Source organism: Neophocaena asiaeorientalis, unplaced genomic scaffold (genome assembly GCF_003031525.2).
Source record: "Neophocaena asiaeorientalis asiaeorientalis breed wild unplaced genomic scaffold, Neophocaena_asiaeorientalis_V1.1 scaffold265, whole genome shotgun sequence".
In the NCBI taxonomy this organism is placed as follows: Eukaryota; Metazoa; Chordata; class Mammalia; order Artiodactyla; family Phocoenidae; genus Neophocaena; species Neophocaena asiaeorientalis.
This window is the reverse complement of record NW_020172172.1, coordinates 1,933,204-1,958,398: the sequence shown is the minus strand read 5'-3', so window position 1 is coordinate 1,958,398 and position 25,195 is coordinate 1,933,204. Positions and strand designations below refer to the sequence as shown.

At 44.5% G+C, this 25,195-nt stretch overlaps 1 protein-coding gene across 1 annotated transcript in view; it reads left to right on the top strand.

Annotated features, from left to right (window-relative positions):
* Nucleotides 1–3,486: 3,486 nt before the first annotated feature.
* Nucleotides 3,487–25,195, top strand: part of LOC112406943 (zinc finger protein with KRAB and SCAN domains 7-like) — a 31,684-nt gene continuing 9,975 nt past the window's right edge. The window contains 8 exon segments of the mRNA XM_024756045.1: nt 3,487–3,783; nt 5,276–5,816; nt 9,887–10,058; nt 11,430–11,521; nt 11,921–12,050; nt 14,480–15,906; nt 19,400–19,469; nt 24,232–24,245. Of these exon segments, the coding sequence (XP_024611813.1) occupies nt 5,394–5,816; nt 9,887–10,058; nt 11,430–11,521; nt 11,921–12,050; nt 14,480–15,906; nt 19,400–19,469; nt 24,232–24,245 (2,328 nt within the window). The 5' untranslated portion in view covers nt 3,487–3,783; nt 5,276–5,393.

The window sequence follows — 25,195 nt, the reverse complement described above, 5'->3', positions numbered from 1 at the left end:
GAGTCTACCACGAGGCCATGTTCTGTGACCATCGTTGACACACCACGAGCGGGAAGAAATCTGAGAGTAATTAAAGAATGAGGAATGAATGAGGGTTAGAGATAGGATCCTAAAACAGAAAAAAAAAGAGGAGGAAGAGGTGGTCTATAGACCTGAATTCAAAGCCTTCCGTGCCCTTTTCAGCCAGTAAAATTGTTACCCAGGAAGCAGGACATTTGCCGAGGCTCAGAATCCTCGACTGTAAACTAATGATTCTGTCTTACAGAGGCACTGGGGTGGCAAAGCAGATACAATTGATGTCTCAATCTCTTTCCTTCCAAGCCCCTCAGTATAGCTGGCAATCAAAACCCAGACTGAACAGATTCTTTCCCTGCTTAAAAACCTTCCACAGCAGCCTGGATCAAGGACACATTTCTTAGAGGTTAGGCCAGGCTCTGTACTGGACACCAGGGAAATAAAGGTGGACTGACCTTGTCTTCCGTCCAAGACAGATATTCAAACCAGCCAGGCTTAGAGTTTGTGCCTTGGGACCCAACTGTGAACCAGAGAGACATGGTGGCAGCCCACGTAAGGCTTACTGTGCATGGGGGAAGCTGACAAGTAAAGTGTTAACCTGTTGTGAGAAATAAGGGCCGTGACAAGCACATGGCAGGCCACCACGGGAGCACAAAGGAAGGGGCATCTAATCCAGGTGGGGAGATGGGGTCCTGGGACATCTTCCTGGAGAATGGAGTTTCTCAGCTAATTCTTGAAGGATAAGGAGAAGTTTTCAAGGTGATAGGACAGTCTCTTTGCTCTCTTGGCTAGAGCTTGGGCCTCATACATTCCCATTCAAGCATAGTAGCTGGGGTCTCCTGCCCATATTACAACTATCCCCCCACAGGGGACAGTTCTAGGACCCCCATCTTATTTTCAGGGTGTGTAAGAGTGTCCTGGCTGTTGAAAAGGGGACTGTCCACACAGATGATGTCAGAAGGTATGAGCAGTTTGGGGACAAAGAATCTCCAGACCTGACCATGCTCCTCTCTTTGTGGTCTCCTTAAATCCCAAAGGTCCCTAGGAACATCCTTCTCACAGCTGCCCTCACACCAGGCAGGACTTAACACAGGGAAGTGAACAGTGGCGATGATGCAGAGCAGCACAGTAAGTGGTATAGGTATTTTCTATTGTTTTTTGTTGTCATTATTATTGTGATTACATATAAATGGGGCAAAGGCTCAGCAATAATCTGGATACAGGGTATAAAGAAGTGTGAGTAAACATGATACTAGAAAACACCTATAATACCTACAATGTGCCAGGCACATTCTAAGTGCCATATATATATATATATATAAAATCTCATCCAATCCTCATATCAACTCTACGATTTAGGTATCATTATTATTATTCTCCTTATTTTACAGATGAGGAGGCTGTAGCACAGAGAGGCTAAGTAGCTCTCCTATGGTCACCCAGCCCATGGTATGACATCCAGGGTTCTAGTTTGGGCTCTTGGATGAATGATAGTGCCCTTTATAGTGATGTGAATGTGAGTGGAGCTTCAGGGTTGGGGGTAGATGGTGAGTTCCGCTTCAGGCACATAGAACTGGGTTACTTGTTCTATTAGCTCTCATACCAAAGCTAGTGTGATAGTTTCCCAGAGAGGTCAGGGGTGGTGTTCCCTCAGCTATTCTGGGACTGTCTTTGGCCCAAATATAGGTTTCCCAAGGTGCTATATGAGGGGCGTCATGGAGCATGTCTCCTCCACTGGAACACAATCCAGTCATGGTAGGTTAGACCCACAGTGCTGGCCACAGAGGAACCTATGAAGTGTGGACACACTTCCCAGATGAAGCTGGCTCTCACAGACAATGAAAGCCAACCACCTGGGCATGAAACAGCTCTGAGGAATGAAAAAGCTTAATCTTGTTTTCCAGATCCCTAAGTCTCCTACATACCAGGCAGCCAGGACAACGCATCATCAGGGAAACCTGAAAAAGAGATGATAGCATTTGGCCTGGCCTTAAGAGATTTCCTTCTCAATATCCCTGAGTCTCTGAGGCCTTAATGGGCCAGTGGCCACACGCAGTGGCAATGTCAGGCAGAAGCTAGGACCAGATAGCCAAGACCTCCCTGTGAGGTTTCCAAATGTAGAGAGTGACCTTGATATCAGAAGGCCACTCATCAGGCTCAGTGGGCAAAGACTGCTCTAAGAGACCTCTTTAAAGACTGTAAAAACCCTGCAGTAGGTCTTCTTATGCCTTCATTTCTGTCCTGGCTTATGCAGAGATGTGATGGACACATGTCAGGTCCAGAGGTAGACCCAGAACATCCTTGGGATATTGCTGATGGCCTGGACAGCACAAGTTACTGTTACTTCGGACCCTGTAAAGGAACTACTTGCTGGGCTACAACAAGATATTGGGTTGGCCAAAAAGTTCATCAGGGTTGTTCTGTAAGATGTTATGGAAAAACCCGAGCGAACCTTTTGGCCAACCCAATGCATAAGATACATAGTTAACTTCACTGGAAATGTGGCTGATGTTATCCTTTGCCCTTTGTTTCTCTTTGGAACTCAAGTTTTTCTTGAATATATTTTTTTCATATGTCCTTTTACTGCCTCAAGTTGCAGAGGCTTTTCGTTAGCCCCATATATCATTCGTTTTTGGAGGTTGTGCTTTCAGAGCCTCCTCAATCCTTTTAGCAGCAGGGACCTGTTCACATGCTTCTGTATGCAAACCATTCTTCCAGGTGAAGTCCACCTGGGTAACACCTGCCTCCCAGATATTAGACTAGACAATTGCATCTAGATTATGTTGTTTCCATAACTTCCCACTTTTTATTGGCTCCTTGGCCCTGCCTAGGGGGCCTCTCCTTGGACACCAGAGTGCTTGTTCTGTTTTAGGAAAGATTAACCACACCTGCCGGCCAAAATATCACAATCTCTGGGCTCATTCCGTCTTTAGTAAGACGGAGATACCTGTTGCTCATTTCATTAAGACTCACATTGGGTGAAAATGCCCTGGGCATCACATACAGTATAATAATATCTGACTGCTCTCAGGATATGTCAGGTCTTTTGCTGTGTAGTGTCCTTATGTTACCCCTTTCAGCTCTCACAGCCGTGTCAGGCGCACGCTGTGCTCTGCATTTTTCATTTGAAAAAACAGGCTCAGAGGTTAGGTTTTCTTTCCCAAGGCCACCAGGAGGGGAAGGGACAAAGCTGGGGTGCGGCAGGGTCACCCAGTCCTAGAATGGTCTGAGAGCGACACGTGTGCAGCCTGAGGCCTCAGTTGAGCCCCCTCCCCGCTGCCGCCGCCGTGCCCCAGCCAGGCCCGGAGGGGGTGGTCTCCGCGCCCAAGGTGTCACCAGCTGTGTGTCTGCGGGGTCGCGGGGTCCCGGGCGCCCACTTTCTCAACGGAGACTTCCGGGATCCTGGAGGGACCGGAAGTGGGGCCTCTCTCGCTTCCGGCCCGGCCATTGTTTTCGCTTACGCCGGCCGCGGCGGCGTCTGGAGTTCTGGGGTCGCGGGCCCGGTTTCCTGGTGAGCGGGCCCGGGGCGGGGGGAGAAGTGTTGTTGGGGCCCGGGGCCGCTAGGCTGGAGCTGCGGCCGCCCACAGCCCAGGTCGGCTACGCCAGCCCGACCCACTCTTCGCCCCCGCGGCTGGCGGCGCGGTCCCCGTGACGCTCAGAAGCCGCCAGATGTAGAGCCGCCTCTTTGTCCCCGTGCCCTGACCAGCCGTGCCTGGCACCGAGCCCAGCACCTGCGGGTACAGCGATGAGCAGGGCAGACGTGGCCAGGTGAGCGGCGCCGCAGAAGCCTGGTCGAACGCGAAATGTAGATAGATGTTTTCCCAGGCTTGCGCTGGAAGACAGTACGAAGCGTCAGAAGTGGGTCAGACCCAGTCAGAATTTCAGACGTGAAGTATAGCTTGGAGAGCCAAAAATCCGGATGAGATGAGGGGCTGAGCATTCGGAGCAGTAAGGGAAGTAGGAAAATGGCCTGAACTTTATATGTATTTCAGAGCAGACTCACAGATTTTTAAGTCTGTCTTTGTCTTTTTAAAGAAATTGAGCCCTGGAGAGAGTAGCTTACCCAAGGTACCAAGACGCATGGTGAATTGGAAGCATAGCACAGATGCCCTAGTTACCACTAAGGTGCTGATTTTCAGGGTTTTACAGTATGTAAACTGGATAAACGTCGCCCGCACCCCCAACTTCAGTATCATTCGTTCGCTTCCCAGATATGGGCCTCTGTATGCCAAGTACACACACACGTACAAAGATGACTGGGAACCAGCTCTGCCCTTTGAGCTCTCCCATAAAGTGGAGGAGGCAGTCGTGTAAGTCCCAAACACAGTGTGAGAAGTGCTCTAGCAGAGGTTTGAAGAAAAAGGTACTGTGGGTTCACTGAGGCAGTAACCACACTTAAGCCTGGAGAGATCAGCAAGGCTTTCTAGGGGAAGTGGGTTGAGTAGAAAAGAGTCTGGCATTTCTTACTCCATTGGGTTCCTTTTCTTTTGTGGCCATCCAGCAGTTTGGAGGGCGTGAGTGATGAGTTGTGCATAAATTAGTTAAAATACAATGTTACACTGAGAAGTACGGAGAGGGAGGTGACCAGCTCCCCTTCCTGCATGGGGCAATCAGGAATGCCTTCAAGAGGAAAATAGAATTTGTTCTGGGTCTTGACAGGTGAGTAGGTGTTTGTCAAAAGTTTCAGAAGCAGAAAAATCCAGAGAAAGAGTATGTGTGGCTTCTAGCTGTGTCTTTAGAGCTTTAGTCGCTAACTTTCTTTATTGTGCATCTCTATTACAAAAGAGTAGAGTAGAAGAGTTTTGAGCATGCATTTCCAACATAGGTTTATTTGTGAGTTGAAGGTATGTACTGTTGTACAAATTTCAGTGCACATTATAAAACGTCCACTAAATAGTTAAATAACAACTTAGTATTTCTTTATCTACCTTTTGGATTAGCTTGCATATCTCACATTTGGAGATCATTGCAGTCTTTCTACCCTGGTGGGTACCTGGGGAAAGTGGTAGGGGGTGTGGCTAGTATAGAGGCCTCAGGCCAGGTTGTGGATGCTAGGCATAGACATTTAGGTTTTATCCTGTAGGTGATGGGAGCCACTGAAACTTTAAGGAAGTTACTTGGAGAGATGCTTAGAGAGACTGCCCTGGTTGTGCTCCTTTTTCTTTTTTCTAGAGCTTTGCTTTTTAACTGTGGAGGGTCTGTCATCCGCCTGGGGCTGAGCACTCTGGGGACTCTGATTTCTCTCTTGATGTTTCTGTAGGTGACGTTCCCATCACCCTACATCCTCAACTCTGACAACAGCTTCTGAGATCTGAATTACAGACCATCATTTTAATCGGACAAACCACAACTGAAACAAGCTTCTCTTTGGTGTCACGATGGCCGCCCAAGGCAGGGGAACTTCAGGCCTCATCCCCAGGGGTGCTGTTCTCCAGAGGCAGGAGGGGCGCTTGACCGTGAAACAGGAGCCAGAGAGCCAGAGCTGGGGACAGGGCTGCAGTCTCCAAAAGAATCACCCTCCTGTCTGTGAAATTTTCCGGCTGCACTTCAGGCAGTTATGTTATCATGAGATGTCTGGGCCGCAGGAGGCGCTGAGCCGGCTCCGGGAGCTCTGCCGCTGGTGGCTGATGCCGGAGGTGCACACCAAGGAGCAGATCCTGGAGCTGCTCGTGCTGGAGCAGTTCCTGAGCATCCTGCCAGGGGAACTGCGGACCTGGGTGCAGCTGCATCACCCTGAGAGTGGTGAGGAGGCTGTGGCTGTGGTGGAGGATTTCCAGAGACACGTTAGTGGACCAGGAGAGGTGAGCGGCCAAGTCTAGAATGGCATCTGGAACCATTCTATACTGCTTGGGGTAGCCTGAGAATAGACATTCTCCATTCCCTAGGCCCTAAGCTGGTTTGCCTTTGGGATTCCTGAACCAGTGCCATGTATAAAGGGGAAAGAGTTTTGTGCTCCTAGCCTTAAACAAAAATGCAGATCCCAGCCACGCTCTGTGAATTACTTTGTGAAGTGCTATGTCGTGAACCTAGCTGCAGCCTGGAGCTCCACAGAGTGCTGCTGACAGGCAGAGGATCCGCACACTGGTTAGAATAGGGAAGCATGTCAGGGAGAAGTAGCCCTTAGGGTATGCTGATAACATGGGCCCTCATTTGAGAAGTTCTCATTACTTCCTCGGATTTCTCCAAGTTACTGTGCTGTTTTCCTGCCTTTTAGGTTCCTTATGAGATGTAACAGTTCTGGGCCTCATCATCATTTTGTTCTTTGCTAGCTTTCCAAACCCAACTGGGATCTTTTTGCTTCTTTAATTCTATTTTTGATTTTCCCTACTTTCTGGGGTTCTCTCAAATTTTAAGCCAGGGTAACTCAAAAGGAAAAGTTGGAGAGTCAGCAGTGTCATAACAGTGGGAAATCTGGCTTCTAGGATCACAGAGCTAACTAGTTCAGTGACTATGTGTATTAGTCAGGGTTCAGCCACAGAAGCAAAACCAGTAGTGTCATAACAGTGGGAAATCTGGCTTCTAGGATCACAGAGCTAACTAGTTCAGTGACTATGTGTATTAGTCAGGGTTCAGCCACAGAAGCAAAACCAGTAGGAAATTATATATATACATACATATATATATTGCTAGAAAGTGACCTGTCGTTGGGGGAGTTGACAGGTCAAGTCAGAAATTTGTAAGGTAGGCCGTCAGAAAGTTCAGGCTAGAACTCTCAGGCATAGGCTGAAGCTGCTGTCCACAAAGAGAATTCGTTCTTCATGAACCTTCAGCTCTGATTTTAAGGCCTTGCAACTGATTGAATCAGGCCCATCCAGATTATCTGAGATAACCTCCCTTACTTAAACTGATTATGAATTTTAATCACTTGTACACCATACCATCACAGCAACACCTAGATTAGAGCTAAACTGACATCAAAAGACCATCACACCATGGATGAGTCAGTTCTTCCTGATGAGTCTCCAGTTGCTCCCTTGTAACTGAGCAGGATGGATTAGGGTCCCCTCTACTTTTCCTCCTTTGTGCTTTACCAGGGCAAACCAGTACCAGTGAAATTTCCTTAGTACCCAGTACATCATTTTTATTCAGTGCTTTTTCAAAACTGATTACATATCTAGGCCTAGGGAATGAATTCCAATTGATTGGAGTTCTAGGGCTAGACTTTTTCTAGAGGTAATAGCCAGTACCCTCTGACAGTATCAGATACATTGTCAATCGTTATTTCCTTGTTTAAACAAGTAAACACAGGGATAAATCAACTATCAGTAGGGTCTAGAGAGCAGCTAGGCCCAACCACAGGCAAGGACAAGTGGTTGAAGAAATGTTTAGAGTGCTATTTAGTGAGGAGGGTAGAAGGAAAATTTCCCTATCTCCCGCCGCCTTTTGCTTAAGCAGAAGAGAATATAGCCTCCATTAAAACTGTCTTTTATCCAGGGAGCCTCAGAAGAAAGGTGACTGAGTCACAAACCCAAGAGAGTGACTAACAGTTGACAGTCAGGGCAGCTGAACACTCATGGCTCTAGCCTAGAAGTGGGATCTTTGGAATCCATTTCTTACTCTGCCACTGTCATCAGCTTAAGTTTTCTGACATAAGGACATGAGAACAGGACTATCTCACCTAGCCTGGATTCAGAAAATGTTTTTACGACTAAATGAAAAAACAGGCGTTTTCGTGGGAGTTTGCCAGGAGGAGATTAAGGAATGTCATTCTGATCAGCAGGAGTGAGCGTGTACATGTGTGCACATCGGGGCTGGAGAGAGTGGTAGAGGCATCCCTCCTGGGCTGCAGAATTTACAGAATGCTTTTATATCTTTTTTAATTTGAGCTCCTAGCAGGCTTACAAGGTATGCAGATAGTAATCATTATCTCCATTTGACAAGCTGTGCAAACACGGAGAAGTTAATTGGCTCATCTAAGGTGACAGAGCTAGTAAGCAGTCCCTTTGTCCATGTGTGTGGGAACCAGGATTTTCCAGCTCCCTAGATTCTAAGCCACTACCTTTTCCCTAATGTCTTGTTGTGGAATGCCATCTTGGAATGAAAATTGGAATGGGGTTTTCATGGCCTGCGAGGAGAGGACACTTATGAGTCCTAGGTAATGAATAGGAACTTTATCAGGATTTAATTGTCAGTGAATTACAAGGTTGTGTTATCACAGTGCAGTTAAGTTCTATCTTCTGCCAGTACCCACAGCTGCTGTATTTAAGAGCTCTAAGTCCCATTTATAAGAACCATCCATGGGAGAGCTGGGGAACCCCAGACTGCAGGGAGCCTCTTGGACCTACCATTCCATTGGAGAGATATACACTAAAGGAGAGAGCCCCCTAACTTCTCAGCAGATGTAACCCAGTAGGGCAAATCCATGTGTTTTGTTGAAGGAGAAGTTATTTTCACCTTATGCTCTGCTATGCACATGCCAGAGTGAATGAGCTTATAAATGTGATTTTTGAAAGATAATCAACAAGGACCTGCTGTATAGGACAGGGAACTCTGCTCAATATTCTTTAATAACCTATAAGGGAAAAGAATCTGGAAAAGAATGAATATGTGTGTGTGTATAACTGAATTGCTTTGCTGTACATCTGAAACTAACACAACATTGTAAATCAACTATATTTCAATTTTTAAAAAGTGATTTATTGGGCTTCCCTGGTGGCGCAGTGGTTGAGCGTCTGCCTGCCGATGCAGGGGACACGGGTTCGTGCCCTGGTCCGGGAAGATCCCACATACCGCAGAGCGGCTGGGCCCATGAGCCATGGCCACTGAGCCTGCGCGTCCGGAGCCTGTGCTCCACAACGGGAGAGGCCCACGTACCGCAAAAAAAAAATAAAAGTGATTTATTTAGATAATGTTTTAGATTTTCTGCTCCAAATGCTGGTACAAGTAGTAACCATGAGATTGTGAGGAACTGATTTGATGACAACAAGCAAGGGTTAGAAAATAAAAGGTCTGTGCTCTGAGATATTCTTGAGGTCTCTAAAGATTGGTGTTATGTGATCCTATTTGACTTTTCTTTTTAAATTTTTTTTTTCTGTTTGACTTTTTGTATAAATTTTTTGGGAGAGATAGTACATATTGAAAACCAAGTTTGCAGATAACTCTTAGCAAAATATTGAGAGGAAGTCAGTCAGCAAATATTAATTGAACACCACCATTGGGCTAAGCATTGTTCTAGGAGCTAGTGACCAAGACAGAGTGCTCACCCTCAAAACGCTTATACTTCATTGGCAGAGAAATAGACAGTAAAGGTGTAAATAAGATAATTTAAAGACTAATGTATGCTCTAGAAAACATAACCAGGTAATTTGAGAGAGTGTGACTATCCTTGCTTTGTCAGTGTGGTCAGGGATGGCTTCTCTGAAGACGAGACACTTTGGCTGAGAGAAGTTGGAAAAGCTGAGGTTTGTCAGCTGCTGTTCTGGGGTATTGCTCCAGCTGTCGGCCTCAGTAGCATTATTTGTGCACATACAGGTACATACACCTGTCACTTTTTACTTCCTTGGTACTTCTGATTAATCTATTCTGTAGGCTGAGGCCCTAGGGAGTGTACTGAATTACTTTCCTAACTCCTTTTTCCAGGGGGTTCTTCATAAGCAAATGTGTGCCTGAAGCACTGACACGGAGTGGAAATGGTTATATAATCTGGTCTTGAAGCTCCTACTGAAAGGGTCAACAGAGGGATGGCAAATAGGATTGTAAGCTGTAGATCCTGCTTTGGCATTTTTGCCCCAGTTGGCTTACTGGTGGGGCTAGAAGGACCCTCTGGCTCTTCTTTCCCTGGCTTCCTCTCGTGGGGGTGCTTCTTAGAGGTTTTGGGTTCTGTACCTTCAAGGATGCTCTTTTGGACCCAATTTTATTTCCTTGTCTCTAGGTTTCAGCTCCAGCACAGGAACAGGAAATGCATTTGGAGGAGATGACAGCCTTGGGTGCAACAGAGGAATCTCCTCCTACCTCACTCCTCAGTGAGGGTTCGGCACCCGGAGCCCACCAGGAGCCTCCTGGTGACCCTGGGGCACACCACCACCTCCCCAGTGGGCACTCTGGTACTCACTCCCCCCGCTTTGGCCTTAAGTCATTCCTCCTTCTCTCTTTTGGAGTCTCCTTTCCTTCATCTCCCCATATCCCACCCCATTGGAGTCCCTTATTGCCCTGCCCTGTGTCTTCCTTCCCTAGTGACTTTGTTCCTTTTGCTTATTCTCCAATCATTCGTGTATTTAGCACATTTTTGTCAAGCACGTTTCACGGCAAAGGCACTGTTGAGGACCAGAGAGATGTAGTATGCCGGCACTGCTTCCAAAGAGCTTGTTATCTAGTTGGCAGAGAGTCAGTCCTAAGTGCAAGAAGAGGCAGCCTCATAAGATACATGTGAGTGATATCTGTCCGCAGGCATTTGATGCCGTCACGAATGAGCCATGTGGACATTGTAAACGGTGAGCGAGATCATGGAGGGCTGGAGCAAAGACACTCGCTAAGTGGGAGTTCCTTGGACCCCATTGAGGTCGGGTCAGGAAGGACGTATTTGGGAGCCTGGGGTCTGCTTGTGCAGGGCCTTTGGATGGAGGCCAGGAAGATTTGGGGGGCAGGGGATTGAAGCGTTAGAAACAGTATTTCAGAAGGATTACTGTGGCACATGAGCACTGTGGGTTGAGTGTGGAGACCAGTGACCGGGAGCCTCACTAGGAGGCTAGTGTAGAACAGATGTGAGGCACTAATTGCCTGAGTGGGTTTGAGTGGAATGGAAAGTGATAGATGTGACACGTATTTGAACGAAGAATCCATGGGACAAAGGAGAGGAGGGAGAATTAGCGGGTTTTGGCCAATGTTTGGAATCACTGAGAAAACTTGGGAAGTCAGGAAAGGAAGATGGAAACATGCACTTTAGACACTGAATTTCAGGTGTTGTGGGACATCCAAGTGAAATGTCCAATAGGCAACTGGAGGCTTGTGATATGGGTCTCAGAGAGAACTGACAGCTTAAGAGCAGAGATTGGGAGTCATGAGATCTCTGAGAGAGGGAAAGGGGAAGCTCTGAGGCCTGAACGCCTGCAGTGTCCTTGATGAGAGGGCAGGTGCAGGAAGAGAAGCCAGGGAATGAGGGGCAGAGAGGTGAGGGGGAGGCCAGGCAAGCTGCTGCTGGGGAAGCCACGGGAGACAGAAGGTGGTCAGAAGTGTAGCTTCCTTCTGAGAGTGGGAGAGAGAGGGCTGGAAGGAACCGCCAGTTCGGTTTGAACGGGGACCTTCTTGCCTCCAGGAAAAGTTCACAGCTCACAAAGGATAATGCCTTTATGGAACAGGGATGAGGGTCCGTGTGTGTGGAGCCACCTGGGTTCTCCTGAATCCACTTGCTGGGATACAGACCTCATTGGAGCCAAGAGCAGGGCTGGTCCCACTCAGAGCTTTCTTTCCTCCCTCAGCTCAGCATGCTTCCCCGGTGCCTGCCCTTCCCCAAGTGGGGAACGTAGGAGACCAAGCAGCGGCAACTGTGCTCCGGATGGTCAGGCCCCAGGTGAGCTTCCTGAGTTCCAAGTCTGTGGCCCAGGAATAGCTAGAGCTCATCTCCGGGCCTCTGGCCCATTCTGAGTCTGCTCCTGTGGCTTCCCCTGGAGCTGGTCCTGTCCTAGATTTGTCCTTTTTTTTTTTTTTTTTTTGGCTGCACCCCACGGCTTGTGGGATCTTATAATAGTTCCCCAACCAGGGATTGAACCCGGGCCCATGACAGTGAAAGCACTGAGTCTTAACCACTGGACCACCAGGGAATTCCCCCTTTTAATCTGTCTTTCCCAGATTCCCTCCCCCCACCCCGCCCATTTTACCACCAGATTCCCCGACCCTGTCCTCTTGGTGCCCCTAATGACTGCTTTCCAGGCTGGGAATGTCCCTGAGCAATAGAAGCTTGTCATTCCAGGAGGCTGCAGAGTTCGAGTTCCTGTCTGTGGACTATACTCAGAAGAAGTGGAAAGGTCCAGCACTCAGCCAGAAAGCAGCCCTGTACCGGAACATCGTGCCAGAAAATTGCTGCAGCCTGGCTTCATTGGGTAATGACTCTGTTACCCAGTAACTTAGAGTCAGCCTTCTTTACATATTCTTTGCTATATTCTTTTTCTTTTTTTAACTTTTTATTATGAAAAGATAAAGAGACAAAGTGGAGAGAATAGTATAATGAACCCCTCTACATCATCATCCACTTTAACAGTTATTAACATTCTTTTTACTTTCTTATTAATTGAACTGGGCTGGTTTAGTTAAGAGTTTGTTGTTGGAAGGAATAGAAAGCCCCTCAGTTGTAAGCAATGAGCTAAGTTACTTACAATAAGGCTAAAGGAATGGAAACCTAGAACAAACTGACCAGCTAGACCAGACTTCGGGAAACAAAGCCTTGCAGGGACTTGGGAGCCTGGGAGCCACAGCAGCAAAAGTGAAAGGATTTTTACACCGGTGTCGTAAGACAGCTGTGCTCTGTGTATCTGTTTTCTCCTCCCTCTGATACCCATTCTCTTCACTCTGAGTCTTTTGTCAGAGCTCGTTTTTAGTCATATTTTCTGTTTCCTCACACGTTCTGCTTGCTTTGGCTCCCGAGGGCTTGCCTTCTCTCCATGCATCATTTCATCTTGGGCTTCTACTTGTAATTTCCTTCATCTTGTCCTACCTTCAGTTCAGAATTTATGTAGAGATGAGCTCCAAGGGTGGTTCAGCCATTAAATAACATCTTTGTTTGAGCAGAACTTTGGTCCTTGCTGCACAGAGGTGGATGATTAATCTACAGATAAGCCACACTTGGGTCTAGTGCTTGGCCCTGTTCCAGTCACCTGTTGTCCATCATGGGATGAGCTGGGTTGTTTGACACAAAGCATGGTTGCCTCAGCTTCTCCTTCAGAAAGACTGGGGCAGGGCTGCTTCCTGGAAGGGGCTGTTGTCAGGGCAGGTTCTGGGCTTGACCGGTCTAGGACAGTAGCCTACTCTGGAGAGGGTGGGCTTAGAACTGAGAGATTCAGACATGTACAACTTGCACACACTAAATTAGCATGAAGGTTTATAGCCCTGATGTAGATGTCATTGAAAGGAACCAACATTTTTAGGTTAAGCTATAACCATAATTGCTCTGCATTCTCCCAGTTTTTGTACTGAAAAATCCTAGAATTTAAAAGCAAATATTCAACTGCTCACTTTCCTTATGATTCCTGATTATCAAGATGCCAAAAACATGTTTGATTTATATTTCAAGTTATTGATGCCATTCTTAGTTTTTTGGGGGTTTTTTTTGATGTGGACCATTTTTGAAGTCTTTATTGAATTTATTACAGTATTGCTTCTGTTTTATGATTTGGTTTTTTGTCCTAGAGGCATGTGGGATCTTAGCTCCCCAACCAGGGATCAAGCATGCACCCCCTGCATTGGAAGGCGAAGTCTTAAGCACTGGACTGCCAGGAAAGTCCCTATTAGTTTCATTTATTTACTTATTTATTTATTTATTTTTGTTGGTGTTGGGTCTTAGTTGCTGCGAGCGGGCTTTCTCTAGTTGCGGCTTGTGGGGGCTACTCTTTGTTGTGGTGCACGGGCTTCTCATTGTGATGACTTCTCTTGTTACAGAGCACGGGATCTAGGTGCACAGGCTTCAGTAGTTGTGGCACGTGGGCTTCAGTAGTTGTGGTGCACGGGCTTAGCTGCTCCATGGCATGTGGGATCTTCCCGGACCAGGGCTCAAACCCGTGTCCCCTGCATTGTCAGGTGGATTCTTAACCACTGCGCCACCAGGGAAGCCCCATTCCTAGTTTTTATAGGAGTGCAGTATTGTACTTACCAGTCAGTGCTCCAGGGACTAGGGGGTGCCCAATTTTATAGCTTTGCTTTCCCCTTCAATACTTTTCCCCAGTATTTCTCTACCCATGGATTCTCCAAATCTTGTCACTGTCCTGTTACACCAGAATCACTCCTTTATATGCACTTTTCCCTAATCATATCCTCATAATATAAATTTCCCTTCTACTCTCAGGTTTGCCCACATTGTTTCTCATATTTGATTTGAGGTATTTGCCACCACTTTCTCTCCCCAACATCTTTGCTGAGAAGTGTGGAGCCATACAATGTCATGGTTGGAAAGGACCTTAGAGTTCATCATTTTACTAAGGAGATGTCGCATCTAAGTGACTTCTGGAAGATCACACCATGCTTTACAGTCTGGTCTCTTGCCTTTCAATTGGCCTGTTCACCTGGCCGTGCTGGCTCAGCATCCCTCTGTCCTGATAGCTCTTCTTCTGCCTTCCTCCACTGACCAGCTTCCCCTCATTGTTTTTCTGTCCATGAAGAGAAATTTGAGCTGTTTTCTCATTTTCTCTCCTGTTCTCAATGTGTCTCCTCATTCCTTACCCATAATATGAATTTTTTTTTAGGTACATAGGCTCCTGATAGTTCATTTCCTCAGTAGGGTAAGAGTGAGTAACAGTTGTTTTCTTCTTTCTTTTGGCAGCAGGTGAGAACAGGATGGAGAGTTCAGAGTTGCCTCCACAGCAGGAAATTTCTGAAGAAACTGAGTCATCTGATAGGACCTCAGGAGTACTCTATGGAGTGATTCCTGGAGGACCAGAAGCTGGAGATGCCTGTGAAGAGGCTTTAGAGAAGCTAGAAGTTCAACCCTCAGGTGAACAGGGGAGCAGACTGAAGAGTGATTTCTTGGAAATAACACAGGAGGATAAAAATAAATGCACAAAAGATGAATGTGATGTATATAAGGAACTTGAGGAACATCCAGATCTGTCCTCAAGTCCTGCAGAACGTCAGGAAATTCTGAAGGGACAGAAATTCTATCACTGTGATGAATGTGGCAAAGCTTTTAATCGCAGTTCTCACCTCATTGGGCATCAGAGAATCCACACTGGAGAGAAACCCTATGAGTGCAATGAGTGTGGCAAGACCTTCAGGCAGACCTCTCAGCTCATAGTCCATCTCAGAATCCACACAGGGGAAAAGCCCTATGAATGCAGTGATTGTGGAAAGACCTATCGCCATAGCTCCCATCTCATTCAACAACAGAGACTCCATAATGGGGAGAAATCATATAAATGTAACGAATGTGCAAAAGCTTTCACTCAGAGTTCTCAACTCATTGACCACCAGAGAACCCATACTGGGGAGAAACCCTATGAATGCAATGAGTGTGGGGAGGCCTTCATTCGGAGTAAAAGCCTTGTCCACCATCAAGTACTTCACAGTGGTGAGAAACCTTACAAGTGTAATGAGTGTGGGAAAGCTTTCTGTTCTAACAGAAATCTTATTGACCATCAGAGAATCCACACTGGGGAGAAGCCTTATGAATGTAATGAATGTGGCAAGGCCTTCAGTCGAAGTAAATGTCTTATTCGACATCAGAGCCTCCACACTGGGGAAAAACCATTCAAATGCAGTGAGTGTGGGAAAGCCTTCAATCAGAACTCTCAACTTGTTGACCATGAGCGAATTCATACTGGAGAAAAACCTTTTGAATGTAATGAGTGTGGTAAGGCATTCAGTCTGAGTAAATGTCTCATTCGACATCAGAGACTTCACACGGGTGAAAAGCCCTATAAATGCAATGAGTGTGGAAAATCCTTCAATCAAAACTCACATCTTATTATACACCAGAGAATTCACACTGGTGAGAAACCTTATGAATGTAATGAATGTGGGAAGGTCTTCAGCTATAGCTCCAGTCTTATGGTACATCAGAGAACTCATACTGGGGAGAAACCCTATAAGTGCAAAGATTGTGAGAAGGCTTTTAGTGACAGCTCACAGCTCATTGTGCATCAGAGAGTTCACACTGGAGAGAAACCCTATGAATGTATTGAATGTGGGAAAGCCTTCAGTCAGCGTTCTACTTTCAATCACCACCAGCGAACTCACACTGGAGAAAAGCAGTCAGGTCTGGCTCGGTCTGTTTTTTAAGATGTGATTCTCTAAGACAGCAAGGAACTCTGAGTTAAGGTTTCTATAGAAGAAGTATGCTCACCCTGGTCTCCTCTTGGAACCACTAATCAAAGTGGATCATTCCTTAAACGTTCTCTGGTGGTCACAAAGGTGGGAGAGTGGGAGTAACAGTACCATCCTTCCCCACTAAGGACTACACATTTCATGTGCTTGTAGATTTCTTTCCTTCTTTCTTTTATTTCATCTGTTTAAAAATCTATCTCATTTCTTACTTAGGTGTCCCAAAATCAGAACGTGTACTTCTCAAGAACAGAGGTATTTCCTTATTGTGTTCCACTTCCTCCATTTTACCATTTACATAAAGTCATTCTCCAAGGTACTGATTCATTCATTCTTTCTCTTGGCTGTGGCCCTCCTTATCTACTTTTTGAACTTCTAATATAGTCCCTCATCACTTATGTTCCCTGTCTAGAAAATCTTTTTTCTTTTCTTTTGCTAATATGTGTCCCTCAGAACCTGCCAGATCCAACTCATCTCTGAAAGACTTTCTTCTTCAAATACGTCTTCATTCATCTTAAACTGCTATTCATTGGACCTCAGTGCTTTGACTTAGCTGGTGCTATGTGTACAACTGTTGTTAAATTGCGTTGTAAATTATTCTGTATTTTATGCATATGTGTTCATACCAACTTATAGGCTCTTTGAGGTTGGGTATAGTATCTATTTCTTTTAGTATATAGATAATTTCATATGGTAGTTTAATAAATACCTTTTGAAAACTCAGCTCTGTAATTGAATCATCCTTAAATTGGACACAATCTCCCCTCCCCCCATCCCCACCAGACTAGAAGCTTCTAAAGATAGAAGTGACATCTCTTCATAGGATATCTCATATAAAGCCCTCATTGATATCTTCTACGTGTACCCCTGGAAGTCTCACTATTGTTACTTCATTATTGGTTTCTCATAAATATTCTATTGGGTTTAGGAAGTTTCCTTTTTTTCCTATTTTTTTCTTTGTTTGTTTTGGCCATTCTGCACAGCATGCAGCATCTTAGTTCCCTGACCAAGGATCAAACCCACATCCCCTGCATCTGAAGCTTGGAGTCTAAACCACTGGACCACCAGGGAAGTCCCTATTCCTATTTTTAGAAGCAGCAATATAATACAGTAGTTAAGAGAATAGATTTTTGTGCCTGGTACTCGAGGTTCAAATCCTGACTCCTTACTTTCTTACATGTGTGATCCTGAGTAAGTCATTTAGTTTCCTTGTGTCTAGCTCTTCCATATATAAAATGGAGCTACCTCAGGGCTGTGAGGGTTAAATTAGTTCATAAGTGTAAGGCACTTAGAACAGTGCTTGGCACATACTATACCCTATAATTATTATTATTGTTTTGTATTTTGAGTTCTTGTTATGGTTTTTAAGTTCTACCTTTTTTTAAAAAAAATCTGTAATTTCATGGATAATGTCCTTTATTTTTGTAATTTTAGGGGGAGCAAGTTCCTAGATAATTGAAATTTCCTTGCATTCCTGGAATAGAATCCATTTGTTAATGTTTTAAGTACAGAACCAAGTTGAATTTACTAATAAGGTTTTGCCTGCCTTGCAAAATGTATTTGTTTTTCTTTAATTACTCTGGAAGAGTTTGAATAATGTGGGAATTATTCTTTGAACAGTAAAAATAACTGGGCTTGATCCATTTTGGGGGATGAGGGAATTGAGAGGGACAAGTCTTTTTTTTTTTTTGTCCTGCCCCACCCCAAGAAGCATAAATCTTTAGCAACATTTTGATTTCTTCAATTACTGCCCTCTAAGTTTCTACCTCTTTGTAACTTTTGGTGAGCTCTATCTGGAAATCATCCTTTCTACTGGACTGTCAGAGAGTGGCATAAAGCTGCACCTAGTATTCTGTAAAGTTCTTTCTTTTTTTTTTTTTTTGTGGTACGCAGGCCTCTCACTGTTGTAGCCTCTCCCGTTGCAGAGCACAGGCTCCAGACGCGCAGGCTTAGCGGCCATGGCTCACGGGCCCACCTGCTCTGCGGCATGTGGGATCTTCCTGGACCAGGGCACGAACCTGTGTCCCCTGCATCGGCAGGTGGACTCTCAACCACTGCGCCACCAGGGAAGCCCTGTAAAGTTCTTTTATTCTCTTTTGTATATGTAGTTAGAGCTGTGTTTCATCCACAATTTTTTTATATAGATTTTATTTAGTTATTTTTTTTTTAGGCTGCACTGGGTCTTCCTTGCTGTGCGCGGGCTTTCTCTAGTTGCAGCAAGCGGAGGCCACTCCTTGCTGCAGTGCACAGGCCTTTCACTGCAGTGGCTTCTCTTGTTGCGGAGCACAGGCTGTAGGCCTGCAGGCTTCAGTAGTTGTGGCTCGCGGGCTCTAGAGTGCAGGCTAAGTAGTGGTGGCGCATGGGCTTAGTTGCTCAGCAGCATGTGGGATCTTCCCAGACCAGGGCTCGAACCCGTGTCCCCTGCACCGGCAGGCGGACTCCCAACTACTGCGCCACCAGGGAAGCCCCATCCGTAATGTTTTACATTTTGGTTTCCTTTCAGTTTTCCTTTCATGATTGCCAAGTTTGTGGGGTCTTTTTAAGTTTTTTTTTTTTTTTTGATGTGGACCATTTTTAAAGTCTTTATTGAATCTGTTACAATATTGCTTCAGTTTTATGATTTTTGGTTTTTTGGCTGAGAGGCATGTGGGATCTTAGCTCCCCAACCAGGGATTGAACCCGCACCCCCTGCATTAGAAGACGAAGTCTTAAGCACTGGACCACCAGGGAGGTCCCTTGAATATATTTTTTTCATATGTCCTTTCACTGCCTTAAGTTGCAGAGACTTTTTATTAGCCTCATATTTCATTTGTCTTTTTCTTCACTAATCAACAATATTTGCCCCAAGATAGGGAAAGTGGGTTTTCCTTGAATTGCTTTATATTCTATTTGCATGCTGTTAAAATTGTCTGTTTAGACTTGGAGCTAGAAGGTGAGTTATAAATTTATATTACTAATAGGCTGTGCAGCAGTAAAGAAGTAAAAGAGCAGCTCGACATTTTGCTAATCTGGTTGCAAACCTTCCGCCCAGAGCCCTCTTTTCTTTTTCGCTCAGCCTTCACACTATGGGTACAGCGGAGGCTCCTTCCATGTGCTCTACCTGTTGTGAATAGCTTTGTTTTAAAAGAAAATGTGGAAAAACCTTCAGTCACAACTCAGACTTTATTTTACCTCGGCAACTCCAAACTGAGAAAAGAAACTATTCCTGAGATAAGTGTGAGAAAACATTCAGTTGTGTGAAACATCCACCAGAGACTTTATGCTTACAAGGAAGTCTACTTATTCGTGTGTGGGAAAGCCTTGATTATAGTTTATTTCTTGTTTGGCATAACAAAACCCACCTGGGTTATAATCTGTTTTTTATTTTAGAGGGCAAGAAATCATCCAGAGCTTCTATTATTTTGTACACATTTTTGAAAAATATTATTCCTGGAATAAATGTAGAAAAGCTTTTAGTTATAGCACATGGCTTCTGCTCCATTCATGAGTCCACAATGCAAGTAAAGAATTACAGTAAGCAGTGTGATAGAGCTCCCAATTTGTTTTTAAAAATCAAAGTTTGGGACTTCCCTGGCGCTCCAGTGGTTAGGACTCCATGCTTCCATTGCAGGGGGCACAGGTTCGATCCCTGATCCAGGAACTAAGATCCTGTATAATGGGCGGCACAGCCAAAAAAAAAAAAAAAAAAAAAAAAAAAACAGACAAAATTTATACCCAGGAGATAGTTCAGGTGACCAAATATGGTGGTAAACGTGTTAGGAGCTGGACACTTACCCTCTTACCTCTTAAACACAAAGAAAATATTCCACAGCTATATTCTGCATCCCAAACCCTGGTAATTCAACTTCTAAGACCAGTAGGAAAGGTCCAGAGATTTTGGGTGCTGACAAGTTGACGAGTACTGTCCCATGCTGGAAGACATTTCTGTGAAGTTGTCGACCTCTTGGAGTGTTACAAAGGATACTCTAGGTGTTAGGGACAAATTGTGAATACCCACAGGGTGGCTTTTGCTCTATAGAAAATTAAAAACAAACCCCCTATCCCCCCTAACATTAGGATGTGTTCTAGCCTGATGGGGCGTTATAAAATTCTTGCCCAAGGGGGATAATGGGAAGGTGTTATGATGTCAGCTGGCTCCAAGTACCTTGTTGTACAGGTATTTGACCCAGGATAGGACATTATAGACTGATTCCTTAGTGAACCACAACAGCCCTCCCACTAATATATGCACAGGACCAACGGCCTGTACTTTGCCCAGGTGGATGCCGTGTAGGATGGGTGCGCTTTCCCTTTCAAGACCTGTGAATACCCTGCGTGAAAACACAGTTTGAGAGAAATATTTGGTGTTCCACCCCCTTTTCTGATCTGTGACTCTTGGTTAGGAATTTGCAGCTGACTGAAAACATAATGTTTTTCCACCCTAGGTGGCGCAGTCCAATGACTTAAACTTTTCTAGAGATGTATGTACAGTTGGCATTTTATGATATCTAACAGGCTTCTCCCCCAAGTCCCTTCCAGTTGCAATGTCTTGTGTATGGATGATGCATTTACAAGATATTAAGTTTCCCAAGCTGGTGCCATATGGATTGTGGATGGAAAGGGACAGGGCCAACAGTCACCCAAGACTTGAGTACAATTCGATGAAAGGACAGAGTAATCACAGGACAATATATATTCCTCTAAGATTAAATGAGGAGTGGTAACAGCGGCTGCATATTCAGGGTCACGGGGTGCATAGGTACATGCTCATCCACCAGGTTGTATACATTATACTTCGATTTCCATTTGGATGAGATTGAAAAATGCTATATCCCCTCTCTGAGACTGTGTTGCTCCCCAGGGAAGGAGGGAACATAATGATGCAATTACACCATACCTGTAGGGACCCTGGCAAGTCAGCATGACCTGATTTCAGAAAAAGGCCACTAGTGAAACCTCGTCAGGCTGCCTCAACAATGAGCAAAAATCGATGACACTCAAGCTCTCACTGGGGAGCCACACTACTGGTGCCCTTAGGATTTGAGGTATGTGCAGCCTACTACAGGGGCCATTTATGAGGAAGGTGGTCATGGCAGCTGTTATGATGCTAAAATTAAAGCCACTGGCAACTGTATTCTCCAGGCTAAGCTGTGCACTTACCACGCTATCCATTGTCAACATCTGTCCTAATGAGCAGCACTGAAATAACGAGATAGTGAGTTATTTAAAAGACTTTCAAAAGAGAACCATTAGAAGAAGTCTAGACAATTCACCTCTTCTCAGGGGCTCCCTGAGGTTTCCATTGAGAGTGGATATGTGGGATATTTGAACTGTATAATCAGGAACAGCTGGGCAATTCCCCAAAATCTGCAAGAACTAAGGAAGTTGCACATCTGGTTGGGGGCCTCTGATTTGCCCAGAGCAATATGCTCGAATAAGAGTCAGGAATATCTTTCATTGGGGCAGAGCTAAAGCTGTGCTCTACCTGCCCTCCCCCAAACAAGAAGCTATAATGTCTTGGCCCATAATTAATATCAAGGGTAAAGCCATCTTCTGACATGCCACCTGCTCTGCATCTCCAGGTTCTGGAACACCCCTTTTCCTCTTCTTGGGGGAATCATGAGTTGGTTGCTTCTCAAGGAACTATGTTGCTTCTCAAGGAAGTTGGGTGTATTAGTCTGTTTGGGCTGCCATAACGAAGTTCCACAGACTGGGTAGCTTAACCAACAGAAATTTATTTTCTCACAGTTTTGGAGCTGAAAGTTTGAGATCAAGGTGTCAGTGGAGTTGATTTCTTCTGAAACCTCTCTCCTAGGCTTGTATATGGGCATCTTCTCCTTCTATCTTTACATGGTCTTCCCTCTGTTAGTTTATGTCCTAATTTCCTTTTCTTATACAGTGGTATTGACTTAGGATGTACCCTAATGATCTCATTTACCCTTTATTACCACTGTAAAGGCTCTATCCCTAAATATAATCACATTGTGAGGTCCTGAGATTTAGGACTTCAACATACAAATTTGCGGGGGACACAATGTAGCCCATGGTATCAGTTTAATGGAAGGGCAAGTCTGGATTGACCTGCTAATGTGGGGAGTTGGCCTTATTCTTAAGTGAAGACATTTCCCCCTATGTTGAACACTGTGGCCGCTGCCTCCTGGGTTGTCTTCCAAATGGCTCCTCAATCTGTATTTTACTCTCTGTTGAAACCTGGACGTTTCAGCACTATGGCAGGCACACGAATGGTTCTCTGAGGTGAGTTCCTGACTTTTTTTCTTTTAACGTTTTTATTGAAATATAATTAACATACCATATACTTCATCCTTGTGAAATGTACAGTTCAATGATTTTTGGTATATTCACATGCATGTGCAACCATCCCCACAGGCAGTTTTAGAATATTTTCATCACCTCAAAAAGAGATTCCCTACCTTTTACCTATCCCTCCCCCTAATTCTCCCCTCTGCCAGCCTAAATGTTTTGTTTTTACTTTTTACTATGGAGAAATTTTAATGTACACAAAATACAAAACAAGAAGAAAAAGAAAAAGAAATTAAGGATGGCATGTAATACGTAAGTTCTAACACCACCAGTGAAGCAAAGATATAACTTGAATCTAATCAGGCCTCTTTTCCTACCTTCCAATTTACAGGAAATATAGGGGGATATGATGAGAAAATAAATCAGATTCACTGATTTTTAATTTGTACAACGTGAGACACTATATAAGACAATTGACCCAGACTCTTTGAAAAGTCAGTGAAATGAATAAAGTTGGTCAACTGTTCTAGATTAAGAGAGACTCTTCAGAAACACAACCACCAAATGCAGTGAGTGAACTTTGAATTTTTTAAAAAAGCTGTAGCAGATATTTGGGGATCAATGGAGACACTAAATATGGAATGGATGTAATATTTAATAGTAGGCCCATTTGATGATGATATACAATTGTTTAGATTTCTTAAATCTGACAGTTATATTTTGCTTCTGTAAAAGAATGTCCTTATTCTTAGGAGATGCATGCTGCAGTGTTTAGGGTTGGAGGCTCATGATCTCTTCAACATATTTTCAAATGGCTAACAATAACAGCAAATAAAATGTGTATGTGTGTGTAGAGAGAAAAAGTGAATATGGCAAAATAACAGTTGTTGAATCTACCTAGAGGGTATATGCATGTTTGAAAGTTTCAAAATAAAGTTTGAAAAAGGTAAAAAGGGATTATGGATGGCTTGTTATAACTCAACACCTTTTAGAAGAAATGCAATTTATAGTTTGAGGCAGTGTGGCAGTAGACAAAAGAACACAGGATCTACAGTCAGAAAACCCAGTCCAAGTTTCAAATTGTCCACTACTAGCTGTGCAACCATAAGCAAATCATTTGACATATCCAGGCTTTAGTTTCCTTATCTAAAAATAAGGATAGAATTGGAATTCCCTAGCAGTCCAGTGGTTAGGACTCCACACTCTCACTGCTGAGGGCCCAGGTTCAATCCCTGGTCAGGGAACCAAGATTCCACAAGCTGCGTGGCGTGGCCAAAAAAACTAAAAGTAAAAATAAATAAAAATAAGGACAGCATTAAGCCATAAAATTACTCTGAGGCTTAAATTATTTAATGCCCATGGAAGCCATGTGTGTGTGTGTGTGTGTGTGTGTGGCAGTAATGTCCCATTCACTTTTATACTTTTGAAGTATCCTTTGATCTTTTTAAAAAAACATGTATTTATTTATTTGTTTTATTTTTGGCTGCATCAGGTCTTGGTTGCCACACGTGGGATCTTCCTTTTGGCATGTGGGATCCTCTGCTGTGGTGCATGGGCTTCTCTCTAGTTGTGGCCTGCGAGCTCAGCAGTTGCAGTGCACTGGCTTAGGTGCCCCACAGCAAGCGGGATCTTGGTTCCCTGACCAGGGATTGAACCAGAGTCACCTGCATTGGAAGTCAGATTCTTAACCGCTGGACCACCAGGGAAGTCCCTGATTTTTCTTTCTTTCTTTTTTTAAGTGAATTTATTATTTATTTATTTATGGCTGTGTTGGGTCTTTGTTGCTGTGCACAGACTTCCTCTAGTTGCAGCAAGCAGGGACTACTCTTCATTGCGGTATGCAAGCTTCTCATTGTGGTGGCTTCTCTTGTTGCAGAGCATGGGCTCTAGGTGCACAGGCTTCAGTAGTTGTCGCATACACACTTAGTAATTGTGGCTCACGGGCTCTAGAACGCAGGCTCAGTAGTTGTGGCACAGGGGTTTAGTTGCTCTGCGGCATGTGGGATCTTCCTGGACCAGGGCTCGAACCTGTGTCCCCTGCATTGGCAGACAGATTCTTAACCAGTGCGCCACCAGGAAACTCCCCCCGATCTTTTTGTAAAGCCAGAGGGTCATATCCTCAAAGAGACTGTGAATTACCAGAGGGAAGCCTTGTGTTATCACCATTTTGACCAATAAATTAAGACCTGAATAACTGGATATTTATTTCATTTACCCAAAAATGAGTTGTAACTTCTTTGGTTGACAAATGTCATGATAAAGATTGAAACTGCTGAATATTTAGGCAATTATGAACTCCACAAATACTCTGATTCTGAACAATGACATCATTCTGGACTGAATGAATAGGTTTTGTCAGAAAAAATAAATATCCTTGTGGATAAAGGCAACAAGTTGGATAGGGTGGCCTGGAATTTGTATTTTTAACATGTGTCCTCATTATGCTCTCTAAAATTAGAGACCAGCTGGGGCTGGAATATTAATGAAATATTGTTACCCCCTGGGACCAGAGGTGGAGTTAAGAGTTTTAATCAGAATTAATAACTCCTCCCCCAAATAAAAGAATAGGTGAAAAGCAAGACCAAGTTGATCATTACGGTCATAATGTACATGAATATTCTTCTTGAGTGTTTCCTGATATAGTGGCAATAGTGTTGTGCTCCTGAGTTCTACTTCCAGCATCAACTGGGGGTATGAACTTGTGCAAGTCTTATTATTTCTCTGAATCTCTGTGCCTCAATCTTCTTTGGAAAATGTTGTGCCACCTATAAGAATTGATGGATAAGAATGCTCCTGGTATGCTTTAAGTATTCAATACACATCTATTGATTAATGAGCTTCAAAGCTCATTGCTCAGATGACTTCTTTACCTACAGTCACTCCCTAGATTGTCCCATCCTGCCCTATATAGCGACACCTAAATTTACATCTCTAGTTGTGATTTCTTCACTGAACTCCTGACTCCTATCCTAATTGCCTG